This window comes from Zeugodacus cucurbitae, chromosome 2 (assembly GCF_028554725.1).
Source record: "Zeugodacus cucurbitae isolate PBARC_wt_2022May chromosome 2, idZeuCucr1.2, whole genome shotgun sequence".
Lineage (NCBI taxonomy): Eukaryota > Metazoa > Arthropoda > Insecta > Diptera > Tephritidae > Zeugodacus > Zeugodacus cucurbitae.
In genome coordinates this window covers 12127944-12145667 of record NC_071667.1, presented here as the reverse complement: position 1 = coordinate 12145667, position 17724 = coordinate 12127944, and the positions used below count along the sequence as shown (strand labels likewise).

Sequence of the window (17724 nt, the reverse complement as noted above, 5' to 3'; positions counted from 1 at the left end):
TACAGTATGAACACAAAGGCAATAAACGATGGTGAGTACGAAATAAAAGCTACTCAGCTGTGCAGTTGTGGTAAAGGTAAATCCGTGCGATAAGGGCCACTATATGGAAGATTTATTAAGAACAGCTGAAAAGGGGAGAGCTGAATTAGAAATATAAGAAAACCTCCAAAATAAATGGTGATAAATCATAATACATAAGGAAATTGTCCACAATTGTAGTAGTAATTTTTTTGGAGAAGTTATCGTGAAGATTTATTTTATAAGAACGTAATTTGTGTAAAAATAACATTATTATCAAGTAAAGAGTTAAAAACAGTGTGTTTGTATCTGTTTGAAAGAAAATTATTGAACAAGCATAAAATGCCACTCAAGGAACGCAATATTGCCATGATGGGGTACAGCTCTGTGGGTAAGGCATTAGGGTCACTCATTTCCTTAATTACAGATATCGGAGATAATATAACAAAAATCATATCTATATATGTATATATATTTATTTTGTATGTTTTTATATTATCTTCTGAAATCTGTAAAAAATACGCACTAAATGATGCGTATATATTTATGAATACTCATATGTTACGCAGATTAAACATGAATATATTGTATTTTTGGTTTTTCTTAAATTTGTATTTTTTACATTTCTTCGTTGGGACTAATGATGTATGATACATTTTGTTGTTGCCTGTAACTGCCTAGGCAAATCTTCGCTATGCATACAATTTGTTGAGGGTCAATTTGTGGACTCCTACGATCCAACAATTGAAAACAGTAAGTACATATACACATGTTGGAGTATTATGAATCATAATTAAAAGGTTAGAGTTGAAGGAATATCTATATAAATATAATTTTAAAGCTAAGATACGCACATGCTCGTTTTACAAGTAGGTTACGCAAATTATTTAATGATTTACATCGGTGTGAGGTAAATTGATTAATTTTAAATGTTATCGCTTTGACTGCTGACCTCGCCTAAAGGAAAGAATTACGCTCAAAATAGATTGTTTTACTTTTTAAGTATATAAAGTACAATTGAAAATTAATTTAATGTTATTGATTTTGTAAATTTGTTCTTTATCATTATCATCAGTTTATTAACAAAAGTTTTGTTTGTATGTCACACGCTCGCTTCTAAATGTTACAAAAGCTTATAGAAATACATACGTGTATAAGTATGTACATATGTACATACATACAGTGGTGGCCATATCATATGCAACTAAAACACGATTTTAGAAAAAGTATGTAAATATATCTTACCATTAAACTTGGGAGACTGTTGATTGGTAACGAAATTATTTTAATTTGGTATTTTTACTATTATTTAGCGCTTATAAACCAAAAGACTTGCATTCTTAAAAAAAAAATACGAATACCATTTTGATTTCACCTCTTAAATTACGTGGACAAAACATATGCAACTTTTTGGAAGCAATAGTAAAAAATAAGTTTTACTAATATTTTTTTACAAATCCATTGTTTTTTTTATCACTTCACGACATCTTCTTGGCATTTAGACAATTAAGTTCTCAAAGATTTTCATCAGAATCGATTTTCAGGCTCTTTGAAGTCTACCTAAAAGTTATCGGTATTTTTAATGTTAGTCCTATCTATGCGCCTTTTAATCAGCTTTTACAAGTTGTCAAAAGGTTTCAGATCTAGGGCTATTCCAAAACATTGATAATATTTGCTTAAACACAAGATTTGGCATATTTGAACGTGTCCTTTGGGTCGTTTTCCGGTCGAACACCCAAAACAATGGCATTTCCTATTCTTAATAAGGTAAAATTAAACTTTTTTAAATCCATTTGTACTCGGACTGACCCATAATTTCATAAATTGTATATAATAGCCCAACTCCGTTAGCAGAAAAGCAGTCCCACACCATTACATGGCCTCCACCATGCTTAATTGTCGGGATCATATCTCTTATGGAAAGGACATCGCACATAAAACATGCCATCACTGCCTATTAAGTTGAATTTTTACTCATCGCGGAATAGAATCGTTTTCCATTTACTGATTAGCCAATTTAGATGCTCTTTAACGAATTTTAAACACTTGGCTTTTATCTTTAATAAATCCATCGGTTTTTATACGGGACGATAACCTCATAGTGAAGCTTTTAGGGTCATGTATTGGTGTCGGGCTACTTTTCTGCTAACGGAGTTAGACTATTATATAGAAATTATTGAATTATGAATCAGTACGACTACAAATGCATTTTACAAAGTGTAATTTTGGCCTATTCTGAGTGGGAAATGCCATGAAGTTGGGTCTTCGAACCGGAAAACGACCCAAAGGACACGTTTAAATATGCCAAATCTTGTATTTAAGCAAATATTATCAATGTTTTGGAATAGCCCTAGATCTAAAACCTTTCGAGAATTTGTAAAAGCTGATTAAAAGGCGCATAGATAGGACTAACATTGAAAATACCGATAACTTTTAGGTAGACTTCAAAGAGCCTGAAAATCGATTCTGATGAAAATCTTTGAGAACTTAATTGCCTAAATGCCAAGAAGATGTCGTGAAGTGATAAAAAAAACAATGGATTTGTAAAAAAATATTAGTAAAACTTATTTTTTACTTTTGCTTCCAAAAAGTTGTATATGTTTTGTCCACGTAATTTAAGAGGTGAAATCAAAATGGTATTCGTATTTTTTTTTAAGAATGCAAATCTTTTGGTTTATAAGCGCTAAATAATAGTAATAATACCAAATTAAAATAATTTCATTACCAATCAACAGTCTCCCAAGTTTAATGGTAAGATATACATACTTTTTCTAAAATCGTGTTTAAGTTGCATATGATATGGCCACCACTGTATGTGACAAATAGGGAAGTTGCTCTACAAGTAATCCGCTGTATATACCAGTTTGTTAAACATTTTTAAACAAATTACGCAGTTGAATTTGATTATTTAACAATTCATACTCTCTCTACTTACTTTGTGATATTCGATACCTTAATAGTGCATATGTTTGTGTATGTAGAGTTCCCAAAATTTTAACTTAAAAATCAATCATGCGAATTAAATGTATTTCTCTGTTTTTCTCCAAATCGGAACAAAAAAATCATCTCATTTGTCCTCAATCTAATTGATTTTTGCAATAGCAATAACATAAAACCACAAATGGATTAAATTATGAAGCGTGAAGAAATACAACCATCACAGAAATTACAAAATATCGGGTTTAGAAGAAATAATCATTGTTAAATGTGTTATAAATTTAATTGCTCCTAATCTTATATAAACAGCTTAGTTATAATAATAGATATTCTCACACAATTAATTTACCATATAATTTATATAATTGTTTTCTCTCACTTTAGCCTTTACAAAAATAGCTCGAGTCAATTCGCAGGACTACGATGTGAAAGTAGTTGATACAGCTGGTCAGGATGAGTACAGCATATTCCCTGTGCAATATAGCATGGATTTCCATGGATATGTGCTTGTCTATTCAATAACAAGTCAAAAGTCGTTTGAAGTAATCAAAATCATTTACGAAAAATTATTAGATGTAATGGGGAAGAAATAGTAAGTAAAAAACTAAAATAGATTTTTTAATCTTTTAAATAAAATTACGTCAATTACTTTCACATTCATACATATTTTCCAGTGTACCTGTTGTATTAGTTGGAAATAAAACCGATTTACATCAAGAGCGTATGGTGTCTACAGAAGAGGGGCGTAAATTAGCTGAATCATGGCGGGCTATATTTTTGGAAACATCAGCTAAGCAAAATGAGGTACATGGCATGGAAATTATATTTTAAAATTTGCTTGTATATAATTTCTTACTTCAGTCTGTTGCTGATATATTTCATCGACTTCTCATATCTATTGAAAGTGAAAATGGCAATCCACAAGAAAAGAGCAATTGCTTTATTTCGTGAGAGCCCAATTCAGACATAAATAACTGGTCACAACAACAACAACAACGCCCAATTCCAATTCCCACTGCAGCATTCATCCACAACATAGCAGAACCATTAACTGTTACACCTAAAACAATAAATAAGAGCATATCACAGTTGATCAGTGCAAAAGTACTACGGAAGAGGGCGCATGGAAAGCTGCGGTGCATTGTAGGCGTGGTCGTAGTCGTGGTCGGAAGCGCGTGTATGTGTGATCTATATGAATGTGTAGGTGAGAATGTTTGTGTGAACTTTTCTTATGTCCCCCAGAATAGATGCCAAATCTGATGTTCGGCACTATAGAAACAAAACATCATTCATAAGTAAATAGGTAAATGCGTGAATTTCACTGCATCTATAGGCGTTGTAGATTGAAAGCTTAATGTAATGAAAGTTATCACATTAAAAAATAAACCTTATTCCTTAAAAATGTCAACTTAATTGAATACATGCACATAAAATTTAGCATTGCTTTAATTAGGAGACTAACTTCACTTTGTTTTATTCTAAAATGAATACATACATTTTTTTTCAAATCTTAGTCTCTTATATAATTTATTCAATGTGTATGTTTGATGGCAACAAATAAAATTTACCCAAAAGATTTTTTAGGGTAATGTGAATGCAATAAGGAATAAAAGAATTAAGCATAGAAATAAAGGAATCATGAAAGGACATACAAAATATATGCAATAAAATTTATTACTATATTTAATTGAATTTTATTGATGTGTTAAAGATGTGTGGACACAACTTATTCAACAATTCTTATTTTTATGGATTAATTTCTGTATTTAAAATGTTCGAAAAGGGAATATAATATAACAAATTAAAATTTTGTATCTGTGCTCTATTATCAAGAGGTTTGATTTATTCAATGAAATATGAAATAAATTTAATCAAATTTAAAATCGTTTTTTTTTTTCTTATAGAATATATTTTAGTGAATTCGTAAATATTGAGTTTAGAGTCAGTTGCTATGAAATTTTATGTACTAATTGCTAACTGCTTGGCAACCCTGATACATGACTCATATAAATTTTTATTCGTACTATCTTCTAACCGTCCTTTTGTGTGAAGTAAAAAATAATTACAAATATATTGTATTCATTCTAACATATAAAAATGACGTGTAATGTCTTATATTTATCTCGTTTTTTCAACTAACAAGACCATTGTAAAACGGTTATTAAGAAAATGTCTCATAGACCGATTTCACACAGGCAATTTTTGTTGCGGCAATTCTTAACTTTATAGGAGAGGGGGCGACGAAGAGAGGAGAATTTCTCTCTCTTTCGCTTCCCTTGGTCGCCCCCTCTCCTATAAAACTAAGAATTGCCTCAACAAAAATTGCCTGTGTGAAATCGGTCATAACAATCGCAATTTTTAACGGAGACAACAACGAAAATAATCTGGTGCTGTTGTTGCGGATGTGTGAACAAATTTTTGTGAATCTAATAAAAAAGCAATTTTATAAGCTGCAAAAATATAATAATGAAATGGGACTGGAACGCATATTAACTTAAATACTTAGAAGTTGTGAATACTGTCCCATAATAAAGTTGGAAAAAATTGCGTTCCATATTTTTCAGCTATCCATAGTATATGTGAATTTCAAAGTGTATTTGGCATTGTTATTTGAAATTATTTTATAAGCTCGAATTATATAGTTCGACCAAAAACGTTACGGATGAATTGAATTTCATTTTCTACATTAATAAAGCCGAACTTGGCGTCCATATATTCGTTTATATTCTATCTTAACATATACAGAAACATTCACGTATAATCGTCAGCGCCCCTTCTAGCAACATTAAGAATTGTTGTTAGTGGCAAAACCTTGCAGCTGTTTATCATAAAGCGGGCTGGTAAAAGGACGTTCTTATATCGTGTTGTATATTTTTCATAAAACCGTGCCAATATAAGCACTGTGTGCGCAAAAAACTTAAGGAGTATAAAATAGTTTCTTTAGCCTCTGGATCGAGATTGGTGTTCATCAGTAGCAAAGTGTTTAACAAGGTTCGTACCATTTTTGATTATATATTGTTATAGTTCTACATATAATGAAATAATCTGTCAACCTCACGACAATTGTAAACAACCGCTTCCTATATTTAAACATTTAATATTGTAGTTGTAGTAGCAGCTGTGTTAAACATTCCTCGATTTTTTTTTTCGAAACTAGGAATTAAAGAATTAAAATTTAATATTTAAATTCTACAAGGCAGACAACAAGACTCCAAACTTAAATATATTTTGTTAATAAAAATATTCTTATTTACGGATAACACATTTTTCACCTTTATAAGTTAAGTATTCTCAAACATAGAAATACTTATTATCTGTAAAATTTCCTACGTTTTAATGTGTATTTTAAACATACGTTCAGATGCGAAAAATTTGCACCCCTTTGGAAACCTGTTCCTAATTGTTTATGCATTATGAGTATTTGCCTCATTTTTCACATCATAGAATTTAAATACCTATATTTTTACATATGTCTGTATAGCTATATTTATATCGTTATATTTTCTCTTAGATCTAATGCCTATCTCCTCAATTCGTGGATTGATTGAAATACATTTGCACTTAGATTTGTGACTATTGTTTTATAACTAACTAGCATATAGACATAGGCGTTGATTAAACAAAATTATAGATAAATTTGTGGCAATAAAATCAGTAAAAAGTTATATAAAAATTATAAATACTCTATGTTTCGTTTTGATTATGAAACTTACACACTCCATAATACATATATCTAAGTATAAGTGCACTCATTAAGTAAATAGTGATATAAAAATTGTTTTTATCTCAAAAAAAAAAAAGAAAAAAAAAACACTCAAGAAATTTTCAAGTACTTTTGTACATATTACTCTGCCATATGTATATTTTTATATAAAATATTAACCACTTCAATTGTTTTGATTATAAATTATTTTATAAAAACGTATTTTAGTATATATTCTTATATAGCACGCATGCTTTAAATTTATATGATAAAAAGTACACTAGCCTTGCATACTTCGTTTAAAGGTTTTTATATTGTTTTTTTTTCAAGAAAAAAGGGGGGTCGTAGTTACCCTTTCTACTCAAAATGAAATCGTTTCAATAAATTTAGTAATATGATATTCTCAGCTTGACACATTGCTTACCCACTTCCAACTTTTAATTAAATTGTAAACGCCATAGTAGTCTTTAAATATGAGCAATATAATGGAAAGTTAAAGTATTAAACTATTCACCAGTAGTTAAATTTAATTACCGTTTGTACTAACATTATTCAGGCTTATATACACAAGTCAGATTTTTTCACAAACAAACATACAGTGCATATTATTTAAACAATTATATTTGTACGCAATTCAAAGAAGAAGCTTTAGTTTCCATATTACACAAATATTATACAACTAAGTCATTGAACTAAAGCACATATGCGAGGCATGTACATATATTCTTATTTATTTATTTTTTATATTGTTTTCTATAAATAAATCTGTACATTTGTATGTATGAAATACCCCTAATATTCAAATGACTGATGTTCGATCGTTGGTTGCTTTCTCGCTAGTTTGTTTTATGTTGATGTGACCAAAGGTGAATTTAATTAATACGAATGCACTTGTTCAGTTGCCTTGACAGTTTCACATTGTGTTTTTCACAAATTGATGCTTTCACCTCATATCACACGCCCTCGCCATTTTAATTATTTATTTTTATTTTTACAAATCAATAGTAGCAGCGGCACAGTATCCACTCGTTAATTGGTACAGGAATGGTTACACATATTTTACGATGTATTTTCCAAGCCCGTGATTTTATGCATTTGTTTTCATTTTACATTCTATTGATTTATCTATTACACAAATTAAATAACGCATTTTAAACGAGCATATTGTGTATATTGTTGAAATCAAAATCACATTCAGAATTTCTTTCTAGAACTTATTTCACTGTCGTGTCGTAGACCGCACACAAAGTAAGAACTCTAAACAGATAATGATAACATTTTCACTTATCTTGAAGATCATGACCAAAATCTATTTTTAGCTAGTGAAAAATTGCAAAACCAGAATCTATTTCTGCTGCTTCAACTTTTTTATATGTATGTAAGTGGTATTTATTAAACATGATTAAAAAGTCTTATTTTTTTAATTTTTCTATCATTACAAAACGTGTGGACCTGTAAATGGCACTCGGCGCGAGTCAATGTGAATTATGATTTCTAATATCTATTTAAATTTAAAAGAAAATGAAAATACAGTGGAACTACCATAAATCGAACTTCTTTCTATAAGTAGAATATCTCCATAACTCAAACTTTTGAATTGGCAATATCGTTTAGAAATCAAATTTCATACAAATTTCCTTCCATAACTCAAACTTCTTTAACACGAAGTTTTCCATAAGTCGAACTCTTGAATTAACAATAGAAGTAAAATTTCATACGAATGTCCTTCCATAAATCGAACTTTTCTACTAGGGCATAATACAAAATATAAAATTTTTAATATCGAGGCAGAATTTAAAAAGAGTCCCTCTATATCGTACGGAGGCGAACAAAAAATATAATATTACACTTATGGATTGCATAAATCGTATTTAAATATGTAAATATATGTATGTCTCCATTTCTGCTTGCGCTTTCTCTAAAGTTTTTAACTTTGCTTTTGGGACCATTTCGGTAAATACAACAATTTATTGGCTAATTTTACAATTATCGTTCGTTCGTTCCATTTATGCTTATTATTGTTTAATACTAATTTCCACACATGGGATTGTTTTGTTTGATTTTTCAATTTAAATTGTTTTTGTATTTATCTATTGCATGTATTGCACATTTGCATGACCTTGAGTTGCTTCAACCATACACACAATTAGCTCACTCTGAATTGTGGCTAAAATGTGTGTTTGCACAAACATAGATATACATAGGTGTTGTAGCACATGCGAGTACCATCAATCGTAGAAACGCACTTAAAACCTATATTTTGTTGTATTACTTTTGTTTATATAATTAAACGTTATTTATACCTGTATATTGTACTTATAATTATACAAAAAAACAAATTAATATGGAATGCTAGCAGACGATATGTGTGTATGTATATCAATTTTATATATAGTTTGTTTTTTATACGTGTGGTTTCAATGAGGCAATACTTTTTCTGAGTTTCGATATTTGTTCTTGAAAACCATTCACACATATGTACGTATACAGTATAATGGAAAAAAAAAACATAATAGTGACTTAATTAAAAAATGGAAACTCCTACTTTATTTATTTGTATTTTTTTTTTTTGCAAGAATTTATTGCTTTTTTTTATTTTTTTAATCATCAAAATATTTTGCAAAAATCAATACTGAAAATTACTTTGTTTCGTGAGATAAAAATGTGTTCACTCAATAAAGAAATGGTGCAAGCTTTCTCTATTTTAAATAGTTAGTATGTCACAGTTTTTTTATTGACGAATTTCGTGATGACTTCTATCGCTAATTTTGTTATTTTCATTTTCAAACACGCGTAATTGCCACAGTTCAATTTTCTTAATTGCTTCTTTCAAAAAAAAAGTTCGTAATAACTTACACACAACTTACGCCATTTTAAAATTGAGCTTGAATAAACGCTTCTGAAGAAAGTTTTTGCGAAATTTCATTCCCCTCATACTATTCTTTAATGCATAACGTTGCTTGCTTAATACATTTTAAACAATTTTAACTTCAAAACGGGAAAGGAAGGGCTCAGTTCGGGCATACCCAAACGTTTTATGCTCTCGCTAGTAATTTATTTAATTTTATAAAGATAACACAGTTCGGGCCATATATTCGCCATAAAGCCCACTAGAATAACGAAAACTTTATATATATCTTAACTGGTTTGAGTTTTTTCGTCACTGAACCAAATTAATTGTAATTTTTTCAGTGATATTCAACTATGATTATTATTTATTTTTATTCATTGTGCTTCTATGAAATTCCTGAAATTTAATAATAATTTTTAAAATTAATATCTTGCGATGAAAACAAAATTCCACTTTTGTCATTTTAATACACCAATACGTGCTACTTTCGTGCAATGTATGATTGCACATGTGTACATATTTAGTTGCAAACATATGTAGACGGAATGATGAATGTCAAAGCCACTGTCCAACCCTCTAAACACCGCCCCCAGTTCTACTTATACACAAAAACATACGAATGTGCAAACATTTCATTCATTCTTATTTTTCACGTCGCAAATTTGTGTGTGTTTTATATTAAAAATGCAAATAACCTGCGATACCCGTGCCCGGCACGACGAAACACGAGTCAGTAAAGTGGCAGATCAGTCAACAAACAGTCGGTTGGTCGGCCGGTTACATGCCTGAATGTAGCTAGCGGCAATTGACGATAATACAATGGCCTCAAAAACCGGAATGCCTTATCAAAAAATAGCCAACAATAAAAAAAAAACATGTATATATTATATATAATAACAAAATCATAAATAAAATAAAAGCGCTAAAAGTTGCGTCAAAATGAGAGTTACATAGTTTTTATCTAGCGAGTGAAGAAAAAATATAACGAACAACGAGCGATCTCGAATGGTGCATATTTTCTCTTTTTCTTTATTCGTAATGTTTAAAATCATTAAATGTTCATTCAAGTAAGAAGGGGCAATTTGTGTGTGTGTGGGGCTTATTAAGACTCAATATCCTTCTAAGGCCTGTGAAATGAAATAATGGCGATAGTAGTGTAATTTTTAGAAAATACAATACATGCATCAAAAAAGTTTAACAAATTATTAACACACATTTATAAAAAAATGATATTATTCTTTATACAAAATGTATGTATAATGTATAAATTTGACAGTTTAATAAGTTTCGTGGCTTTCAATGAATTTAAGACGATATTTTCCTCCATTCAGTTTCTATAAAAAAAAAAAACTATAATATACTGAAGAGGGACACAAAAACATATTATCGATATTATAGAAAACTTCATCTAAAGTAGTTTCCTCAAAACCATTTCTCTATTTTGAATAAGCATCTCGAATGTTAGAGACATCTGTCACCGATTGATTTGCCCTCCAGAAGTCGCAGTTTATTCAATCAATCTAATCAATATAGAGAATTTAAAGTTATTTGTTTGTCATAATTTAAATTGCAAAATAAAAGTCCATCGGTCATTCCCACCAGCGCGTAAACAAAAATCTACACAATTTCATTGTATAAATCATTACGTAGGCATGCGTGTATGTGTATTAAGTAATTCTATTATTGTGGCGCCAATTGTGTCACCAGGGATCACTGATTCACGAACTACTCTTACGTTTTTTTATTTGCAAGCCAATGTCTAGTCAAACAATTCTACGGGGTGTTTTCCACTGATAATGGGTTATTTGGGGTTTATTGGAATGCCTATCTCGATATTAATGTTTTTTACAAACGTAATAGAAATTGCGATGTAAAATCACAAATTCAAAACAATTGTTGCGCATTTCCTGAAATTATAAACAGACATTCGATTTCAGATATACTCATTAATTTTATTAGGACATTGCACTTATTAGGCGTGCACATATGTTTGCATCGAATCTTCTCATTTATTCACGTCCGTACTTTAGACATCTTTTTGGGTGGTCTAAGGCTGCAAGTTTTGGGGCGATAAGTGATCTCCAGGCATCTAATCAAGATAATTGTTGGTTTTTATGTGTACATAAAAATACTGAAATTAGTTTATTTTAGCAATATTTATACGGAGTAAATGTAGTAAACAAGTACTTCATAAAAGCTAAGATGTTCTATTAAGGTAAAACATTATTTATTTATAAATTTATGTTTTTATTTGCAAATACACTTGCATAACTTATTTTCTATTCTTCTGGATTTGTTTATACAAATGTTATAGAAGTGCTGTTTGTATAAAAAAAGTCTGTGCACAATTTAATTGTAAAACCAACTCACCCACAATGTGTTTTCAGTCTTAAAACTCTGACGTTTCCTCTACTTAAAACAATATTATGTCATGTTATTCTTTGTATTGCTTGATATAAAACTCCTACCCAAAAAGTATTTCTGGTAACTTTTACGAGGATTTTCAGGCTGAACCGAACTTTTAATGCGAACATCGATATTTGCATTTTTTCAACGTTCCTTTCTTTAGGTGTTTTGCTCATTTTGCCATTCATATTTTCAATATGTCATATTCTATTACTATATTTATTAGTATTTCAATAATACAGCGAATTTGTGCAAACTGTTTATGCATTAATTTGTACGTCAATTCATTATAATTGATATTTTAGGAATTCGAATTAAAGGGTGGAGACTGGTGCTGGAGATTTCCTGCAAACCGTCGACGTCTACTGATTGCATGCGTATGTGCTTTGTTTTATTTACACCGTCATCGTTGTTGACTCTCTTATCAGCTATATGTTAAATGGGCGAATTTTTGCGATACGTGAACAGTTCAACAGCAACAACTTCAAAGTGTACTCAACTTTCTTAGAGCGCTGTAAAATATTTATTATTTACTAAACATTTTATACGACTATTACTAAGAATTGGTTTTGTTTTGATTGCGTTGCTCAGCAAAATAAATGTAAATAGTTTTGTTTTATTGTGTACTTCTTCATAAATTGTATTTTACTAAAGTTAAAACAATGTGAGTGCTGTGTCTACTAATTTAATAAAGATTTTAAATAACTTTTAATTAACAATTAAACTTTTTCTTGCAGATTCTCTTCCACCTCTATACTGTATTATAAGAGAACGTATTAGGAACGATGACGATTCCGTCGCGTCCAGCTCCTGCACCACCCGTAGCCCGCGGTCAAAATGCTGCCGCCGGTGCCAATGCTAGTATCGAGCAACTACGCTTACAATTACAACAACAACAGATACATCAGCAACAGAATCGTGGTGTACAGAAAATGACTATAAATCTACCACCACCACCGAAAGGTACATCTGCAACGTCCATGCCAAATCGCAACAACAGTATCAGTAGTAACAACAACCAACAACACAGTTTCAACATGGACAGTAATCAGTCAGCTATAACACGGAAATTTCCACAAGCACGCTACACGCCCACCACAAATTGGGAGGATGACCCTTTCGGCGCAAATGCGGCAGCCGCAGTTAATGCTAATGGCAATGGAAAAAAGATTCCACCGCCACGTCCGCCACCACCAAAAGTGCATGTAAATGGTCGAAAAGCACCTCAGCCACCAACCACGCACACAACAAAATTGTTAAGTAACATTTTCAGGAGCAAAAAAAACAGCAGCAGTAGTATTAGCAACAATAACAATAAAGCAAATAAGATATATGGTGTCAGTAGCGGAGTTTATGCCATACACAACACATCTGTGACAACAACAAACAGCACTAGCAGTAGCACAACTACGTGGAGCAACACAAGCAGTGCTACAAATGGTAATGGCAACAGCCACAGTTGGCAGGCTAATTGGAATAGCAGTTACTCGTCCACATCACTTACGTCTCTTGGTGGTGTAAATGCAGGTAGCGCTGGTGCGCCGAGCACAACAGAAGCACAGCTGATCAGCTTCGATTCACCACCAAGTTCGCCAACATTCACACAGAAATCAAACAGCGATTGCCTCAGCGTTGATAGTTTCAGTTCGGACTCGAATTTCAGTTCGCCCAACAATGGCAGCGTTTCCCAACCGGAAAGCGGTTTTGAGGATGACTTTGGTGCGCGCAGTCGTCCAGCCACCACCAGTCCTCTAGATCCTTGGGAGGCTTTTGATAGCGGTTTCAATACTGCCGTCGACAGTATTTACGGTAGTACAGCAGCAACCAATAGCATAGGTACTGCACCAGTGCGCAATCTCAACACAATCAATTCGCGCATCCAATCAAGCAATGACAATCCCCTATGTAATGGGAAGAGTCTTTTACCGCCTACGCCCATGCTTAGTGCACCAACTATTATCAAACCAAAAGTATCACAGAAGCCACGTGCACCCAAACCGCCGGGGCTGCAGAAATCACAGTTCACACATAGTGGAAATGATACACTACCAACGCCGCCATCGCCACCAATGCCGATATGTGCGCCACCACCGCCACCGAATGGTGTATCATTACTGGACGTCATATCTGGCAAAGCGGATGCATTGCAATTGAGTGGAGCTGTTAATGGTGAATTGGGCTTTGGTGCTGGCGTAGAGGAAACTAAACCGCATGGTGTAGCGCTCTACGACTTTGATGGCGTCGAAGAGGGTGATCTAAATTTTCGGGTATGGATAAAATTTTTTCTGCGAAAATTTCAAGTTTTATTATTGTATCTTTCTTGAATTTGCAGGCGAACGAGAAAATCTATATCTTGGAACAGGCGAGCGCTGAATGGTATCGTGGTCGAACGCGCTCAGGCTGTGAAGGTATTTTCCCTATAAATTATATCGATGTCAAAGTACCGTTAGTAGAGCAAAATGCCATAACCAAACCGATACGTGTACGTTGCCTCTACAATTTCCCAGCTGAGTACGACGGTGATTTGGCTTTAAAGGTAGGTCTGACAATTAACTTTCTTGTTCTAAACACAACTCTCAGAGCTGTGTTGGTTAATTCAAATTTTACATGCAAAAGAATAACAACAAGTTTGCAACTGTAATTAAATAAATAATAATTGTATTTGAATGGACAATAATTGAAATATGGCAAATAACTTGGCTGTGAACTCCCTAATTATTTTTAATTTCATATTTTCTAACACTATTTGCAGGAGAATGAAATGGTGACTATACTCTACAAAGTTAATGAAGACTGGCTTTATGGTGAAGTTGATGGCCGACAAGGTCAATTTCCTGCGAATTTCATTGAATATTTACCCGATAACATACCGATGGCATAAGCAGGATGTTTGAAATGTATTACTCTAGTATAAAATATTGCATGCATACATATATACACATAGAAACGATGATAACTATGAAATGCCCAAAATGCTACGCACTTAAATAATTTATAAATTTGAAATACCTTTTATACAGCACATTTCAGTCGGCGCATTTTAGTGCTCGTAATTTATATAAAAAATGTACTCGCGGATTTGTTGTGTCTCGAAAACCTTGGGATGACGAAAAAGAGTGTTTTGCTACTTGGAATTGAATATAATATAGAAATTTCTGAGATATGAAGAACATGTAAACAGTTTATTTAAATATATTAGTCTACATTTATAATAGTGTTTTACACGCATAAAAGCTAAACAAGAGAAACTGAAAATGCGATACGCATGTGTTGTATGTATGTACTTTAAGTGATTTAATGTATAAATAGTGCACTGTAATGGTACTAGTTCTTAACCAAAACAATATTCAAATCAAACATCACACTAATTGTCATATAAAACAACTTTTTCCAACACAAAAACTGAAATACCGTTAACGATAAATAAATCTTTTTATACTAGTATTGAAGGACGTAGTAAATGCAAAGAAGTAACGTCCACATCACACGCTTAAGCCTAAGTAATGAAACTATTAATATTGTTCCACACACAAACGTAACTATAATTTATGCTTACTTATGTATACTTAAATAAGTCATTGAATATAAATATTACATGCATCACAAATAAACTCCTGCACATATTGGTCCTATATAGAGATGTGCTCTTGTGTAGAGAAGATACCAAAATGTATCCATTTGTTGCAAGATTAACTTTCAATTTGAAATCGTCGCAAAAGTAAGTCTGTGAATGTGATTGTGTATAAAAACAAATATTAAGACAAACAAATAATTTAAATTTAAAGTCAATAGGCGCTTGTTATACTGTTTCATTTTATTGATAGTTATCTGTTAATAATTTTCTTTATTATGTTATGTACACGTATAGGTTATATATATATATGAATATTAATTATGTTAAGTAATCTCATTAACTCGAGTACACGCAGATACGAATAAATCTAAAAAATTAAGCACTTATACATAAAATATACAACACAATAAATAGATATACAACAATAACCAATCGCTACGATTTACATGTACATTTGTATTAATAGCGTTGAGTGCGATTGCCAAACCGATTGTGCTTAGTTAGTTTTACGTATACAATATTTAAACAAATAAATAATAAACGAGTCAAATATTTTACATAAAAGCAAGATTGAACATGTTTACAATTCATTCATTTCCGAGAATGCGCTATTTATAAGATTTAACAGTTTGCATTGATAAATTTAAATCCTCCAACTTTTATGACTAATAGGTTCCAGAGTGGGCGTTAACGAAACAAAACCCAACAATATCTTATTCGGTTTGTTCAAAACTACAGCGTATGCTGAATGCTCCATAAAAGACACGAGCATTATCAATATATGTACATATATTGTACACGGAGCGGACTAAAAGCGCCATATTATCACAAACGATTGCTCGGGCTATATTAAATTAGTGCAGATGTAGCCAAAACAAAAAATGAGATATATATAAGCTGACAGGCGGAGTTTTATATAATTATGCACATTCAAGAAATTGATAGGCCTTATTACTTCCAGTAAATAAGTGTGGATATTTATTAAAGGCATTCTATGTACACATTAGAATGAATAAAGTAAGTAGAATATGTATATTAAGACATTGCTTTCTTGAATTCATTCAATAAATTTAACATTACAAGTCGTCTTAAATAAAAATAACTCCATCGCCAAACAACTAATCGGAAAGAATGTCCGTTATTTCAGTTTTTCATCCGCTGTGAATACTTTGAACGTCGCTATTTTCTTATTGTGAATGCGAGAAGTGGAATAAATTCTCTGTTATTGATTTGCTGTCAGCGCACTGAATGCTGTTGTATACCCTTAGGCGTAACTAATCAACATCATCAGCTTTCACAGCATCGCACAATACACTTTTCGAATAATTTGTTTTTATAGAAAAACTACTCTAACTATTATTATTAAATTAAAGTATATATTAAGTGAATTAGATAATTTTTAAAATATAAGAAGTTTTTCATTAATAACTAGAGAATATTGAAAGAAAAATGTCGCATTACCAAAGCGTACCTGAAGCAGGAGGTGGGGCTGATTTTAAGATAAATGTATATTTTTAAGCTCTCAATTTACAGTTTCTTTTAACTTTAATCAGACGATTTGGACAACGAATCCGTGGAAGTGTTGCGTGCACGTTTAAACGACATGAAACGGTTGATGAGTGAACGCACTGCCCAAATACAACAGAATCCGGCCACTACGGAGCAAATATGGAGCACTAAACGACAAGCCGCTACCGGAATTATCGATGGCAATTTTCTAAGTTTTGCTTTTGGAGGAGCTTTAATGGTTATCGTTTCGGTTTCTGTATACGCATTTTACAATTTATATCACGCAATATTGAAGAAGTTCCCCTCACATCATGAAGAACTCTAGAATATTGCATTTAATTTAGCCCTACGAGAAAAGGGAGTCAAAGTTTCACACACACATATGCATTTCATATTGGCGCATACAACACATATGCATGATTATGTTGAGCAAATGGCATTATGACATAGTGTGTGTTCTCTCCTTTCGAAACTTAAAGCGGATGTAAACACATGAATAATGCGTTAGAATAACTGAATTTATATTTGCGAAAAAAGCATTGTACCACATCATTTTACGAAAATCATTAATAGTATAATTGAATTTGAAATAAAATAATTATAGCGTATAATTTTTTTGTGAATTTTTAATTATTTTGTAACTAGTCAACTCTGTTGAACGATGTAGATGACATAAAAATCTCTCAATTCTGTATACGGTCAAAAAACGGTGCTTTTTACATGTGT

General features: G+C 31.7%; 3 protein-coding genes across 6 annotated transcripts; all 3 read left to right on the top strand.

The window, feature by feature from the left end:
* Positions 1–170: 170 nt before the first annotated feature.
* On the top strand, positions 171–4637 carry LOC105212288 (GTP-binding protein Rheb homolog). Its single transcript, XM_011184179.3, has 5 exons — positions 171–409; positions 700–771; positions 3340–3547; positions 3630–3759; positions 3817–4637. Exons 1-5 carry the CDS (start codon positions 361–363, stop codon positions 3904–3906), a joined length of 549 nt encoding a protein of 182 aa, XP_011182481.1. The 5' UTR covers positions 171–360; the 3' UTR covers positions 3907–4637.
* Positions 4638–5323: 686 nt separating this feature from the next.
* LOC105212287 (probable serine/threonine-protein kinase MARK-A) lies at positions 5324–15353 on the top strand. Of its 4 annotated transcripts, none has more exons than XM_011184177.3 (4): positions 5324–5946; positions 12653–14182; positions 14248–14451; positions 14668–15353. In XM_011184177.3, exons 2-4 carry the CDS (start codon positions 12701–12703, stop codon positions 14794–14796), a joined length of 1815 nt encoding a protein of 604 aa, XP_011182479.1. In that variant the 5' UTR covers positions 5324–5946; positions 12653–12700; the 3' UTR covers positions 14797–15353. The 4 variants fall into 4 exon arrangements, with proteins under 4 accessions (XP_011182479.1, XP_028896026.1, XP_054082951.1 ...); XM_029040193.2 differs by lacking the exon at positions 5324–5946 and adding an exon at positions 10259–10517; XM_054226976.1 differs by lacking the exon at positions 5324–5946 and adding an exon at positions 12439–12579.
* Positions 15354–16205: 852 nt separating this feature from the next.
* On the top strand, positions 16206–17590 carry LOC105212290 (uncharacterized). The gene is made up of 2 exons (XM_011184181.3): positions 16206–16972; positions 17043–17590. Exons 1-2 carry the CDS (start codon positions 16939–16941, stop codon positions 17321–17323), a joined length of 315 nt encoding a protein of 104 aa, XP_011182483.1. The 5' UTR covers positions 16206–16938; the 3' UTR covers positions 17324–17590.
* Positions 17591–17724: the final 134 nt, after the last annotated feature.

What these genes read in the sequence shown, in the direction of transcription:
- LOC105212288 (XM_011184179.3), top strand. Translation starts at nt 361, where the DNA reads ATGCCACTCAAGGAACGCAATATTGCCATGATGGGGTACAGCTCTGTG. An exon ending in GATGGGGTACAGCTCTGTGG is followed by an intron (nt 410 to 699) that starts GTAAGGCATTAG and finishes GTAACTGCCTAG; the next exon opens with GCAAATCTTCGCTATGCATA. An exon ending in CGATCCAACAATTGAAAACA is followed by an intron (nt 772 to 3,339) that starts GTAAGTACATAT and finishes CTCTCACTTTAG; the next exon opens with CCTTTACAAAAATAGCTCGA.
- LOC105212287 (XM_011184177.3), top strand. Translation starts at nt 12,701, where the DNA reads ATGACGATTCCGTCGCGTCCAGCTCCTGCACCACCCGTAGCCCGCGGT. An exon ending in AGGGTGATCTAAATTTTCGG is followed by an intron (nt 14,183 to 14,247) that starts GTATGGATAAAA and finishes TTGAATTTGCAG; the next exon opens with GCGAACGAGAAAATCTATAT. An exon ending in ACGGTGATTTGGCTTTAAAG is followed by an intron (nt 14,452 to 14,667) that starts GTAGGTCTGACA and finishes CACTATTTGCAG; the next exon opens with GAGAATGAAATGGTGACTAT.
- LOC105212290 (XM_011184181.3), top strand. Translation starts at nt 16,939, where the DNA reads ATGTCGCATTACCAAAGCGTACCTGAAGCAGGAG. An exon ending in AAGCGTACCTGAAGCAGGAG is followed by an intron (nt 16,973 to 17,042) that starts GTGGGGCTGATT and finishes AACTTTAATCAG; the next exon opens with ACGATTTGGACAACGAATCC.